The 3,498-nt window shown below is 41.4% G+C and overlaps 1 protein-coding gene across 1 annotated transcript; it reads left to right on the top strand.

Annotated features, from left to right (window-relative positions):
- Positions 1-534: 534 nt before the first annotated feature.
- LOC138902726 (uncharacterized) lies at positions 535-915 on the top strand. Its single transcript, XM_070190620.1, has one exon. It carries the CDS (start codon positions 535-537, stop codon positions 913-915), a length of 381 nt encoding a protein of 126 aa, XP_070046721.1.
- Positions 916-3,498: the final 2,583 nt, after the last annotated feature.

Raw genomic sequence — 3,498 nt, 5'->3', positions numbered from 1 at the left:
TGATATGATTTGAGGATCCGAGAAGGATGAGTTTTTGGGTGGCATGATGAATCCATTTCTGGACGAGAAAAATATGGACTGCAGTGCAATCTTGGAGGAGGAGGAGGAAGACCTTACAATTCAGACGGTGGGAGATTGAGTTGTTCTCAGGAACTAGACTGTTGCACTATCCTGGACTTGCCGAGCACCTGGGTAGCCTTGACAGAACTAGCATGATTCATTTTGAAAGTTGTTTCTAGCATTTAAGACATTTTCAATGTTTTATTTTGAAATGATTACACGAGACATCGAGTCGTACTTGTTTGACAGTTTTAAGTTTTAATTGATGCATCATTGCTTTTCATTTACTTATGTTAGTATCTTTCTACATTCTTTTTCAGCTTAATTATTACATATCATGATGAACCTACAACTGTGACATGTAATGAGACAACGCAACATGAGTAAAGTGATTCGGAAGATTAGGAAGATAATATAATACCTAAGGAAATTGTAAAAGATGTAGTGAATTTTGAGAACAAACCAAAGTCCAATATGGAAGAAACTGAGGAAGTTAACTTTGGGGATTCTGAAACTGTCAAAGAAACTCGTATTACCATTCATCTATCTCCATCAGAGAAGGAAGAGTACATCAGGTTTCTAAAGGAACATCAGTATATTTTTGGATGGTCCTACGATGACATGACAGGGTTAAGCACATCCATAGTGGCTGATAAGCTACCTACCAACCCTATGTATCCGCGGGTAAAGCAGAAGCTTAGAAACTTCAAGCCAAATATGAGTTTGAAGATAAAGCAGCAGGTTACCAAGCAAATCAAAGCCAAGGTCCTTCGAGAGGTTGAGTACCCAACCTGTCTAGCCAACATTGTGCCGGTAAGAAAGAAGGATGGGAAAGCCAGGGTGTGCGTTAGCTAGCGAGATTAGAATAGAGCAAGTCCTAAGGACGATTTCCCATTGCCCAACATACACATACTGATCAACAATTGTGCTAAGCATGAGCTCCAATCCTTTGTGGATTGCTTCGCAGGATATCATCAGATTTGGATGGATGATGAGGATGCCGAAAAGACAGCCTTCATCATGCCATGGGGAATATACTACTATAAAGTGATGCTGTTTGGTTTCAAGAACATCGGGGCAACCTACATGAGGGCCATGACTACTCTTTTCCATGATATGATACACAAGGAAATACAGGTGTACGTGGATGACGTCATCAAGTCTAAGAGGAGTTCGGATCAGATAACAGACATGGGGATGTTTTTTAACTGACTACGAAAGTACAATTTGAAGTTAAATCCTTCAAAATGTGCTTTCGGAGTCCTTGCCAAGTAATTGCTAGGTTTCATCGTCAGTCACTGCAGCATTGAGTTAGACCCGTCAAGGATCAAAGCTATTCAGGACTTGCCACCGCCGAAGAGTAAGAAGGATGTAAAGAGTTTTTTGTGCCGCCTCAATTATAATAGTCTCTTTATAGTACAGTTAACGGTAATATATGAGCCACACGTGGTGGTCCCACCGGAGCCCGAGAGACCCTTTTTGCTATACCTATCCATGTTGGATGGAGCCTTTGGTTGTGTCTTGGGGCAATATGAGGAGACCGGAAGGAAGGATCAAGCAATATACTATCTGAGTAAGAAATTCACACCTTATGAAGCACGGTACTCTTTGCTACAAGGTACATGTTGTGCCTTAACATGGATAGCCTGGAAATTGAGACATTACTTCTCCGCATACACCACATACCTCATATCAAGGATGGATCCGCTAAAATACATCTTTCGAAAACCCATTCCTACGGGCAAGCTAGCAAAGTGGAAAATACTACTTAGTGAGTTTGACATCTTCTATGTGACTTCGAAGGCAGTCAAGGGGCAAGCATTGGCCGACCACCTGGCAGAGAACCTTGTGGATGGAGAATACGAACCATTGAAGATGTATATTCTCGATGAGGAAGTGTCGTTTATAGGGGGAGACATTGCTGAAGCATTTGATGGTTGGGGAATGTTTTTTGATAGAGCCACGAACTTCAAAGGAGTGGGCATTAGAGTTATTCTAGTATTAGAAATCAGCCAACATTTTTCGATATCTGCCAAGCTCAGGTTCCTGTGCACCAATAATATGGCGGAATATGAGGCTTGTATTTTGGGACGTAGGTTGGCCATCGACATGAATATTCAGGAATTGCTGGTAATCAGAGATTCTGATTTGCTAATACATTAGGTACTCAAAGAATGGGCCACCAAGAACACCTAGATATTGCCGTACTTATAATTTGTGCAAGACCTGATCAAGAGATTCACAAATATAGAGTTCAAATATGTTCTAAGAATTCAAAACGAGTTAGCAAATGCACTAGCTACCTTGTCTTCCATGATACAACACATAAACAAGAACTTTATTGAGCCCATCCCAATAGAGATCCATAAGTAGCTAGCTTATTGTGCTCTTGTTGAAGAAGAGATCGATGGAAACCCATGGTTCCACGATATCGAGGATTATCTAAAGAAATGAGAATACCTTGAAAATGCTATGCACACTCGGAAGCGCACGCTTCGGAGATTGGCCAACCACTTCTTTCAAAGAGGAGGAACTCTATATAGAAGGACTCCCGACTTGGGTCTTCTATGGTATGTCGATGCCAAGAAAGCATCTAGGTTGCTCGAAGAGATACATGACGGAACCTGTGGACCTCACATGAATGGGTTAGTTGTAGCCAATAAGATATTAAGGGCAGGGTATTTTTGGATGACTATGGAGACGGACTACATTAAATATGTATAGAAGTGCCACAAATGTTAGGTACACGCTGATATGATACAGATACCACCCAATGAACTCAATTCAACGAGTTTACCCAAGTCTTTCTCCGCTTGGGGCACGGATGTCATCGGACTGATCGAACCTACTGCTTCCAATGGATATAGATTCATCTTGGTGGACATAGATTACTTCACAAAATAGGTTGAAGTGACTTTCTATAAAGTTTTGACTAAGAAGGGCGTAGCAGACTTCATCCGAGATTGTATTGTTTGCCGATTTGGAATGCCTGAGTCAATCATTACCGATAATGTTGCCAATCTAAACAGTGATTAGATGAAAGCTATGTGTGAAACATTCAAAATTAAGCACAAGAACTCTACAGCATAGAGGCCACAAATGAATGGAGTCGTGAAAGCCGCCAACAAGAATATCAAGAAGATATTAAGGAAGATGGTGGATAACTACAAGAAATGGCATGAGAAGCTGTCGTTCACTCTACTCGGATCCCGCACATTCCTTCCCGGAGAATCATGCAGGAGGCCAAGCTCAGTGATGCGTAATGGATACAGAGCCAGTATGAGCAATTGGCTCTAATTGACGGTAAAATGATAAACGCAGTGTATCACAATCAACTCTACCAGAATAGGATGGCAAGGGCATTCAACAAGAAAGTTAAACCGAGGCAATTCATACCGAGGAATTGATGTTGAAGCAGATCTTCCCGCATCAGGATAC

Source organism: Nicotiana tomentosiformis, chromosome 12 (genome assembly GCF_000390325.3).
Source record: "Nicotiana tomentosiformis chromosome 12, ASM39032v3, whole genome shotgun sequence".
Classification (NCBI taxonomy): Eukaryota; Viridiplantae; Streptophyta; class Magnoliopsida; order Solanales; family Solanaceae; genus Nicotiana; species Nicotiana tomentosiformis.
This window is presented reverse-complemented; position numbering and strand designations above follow the sequence as displayed.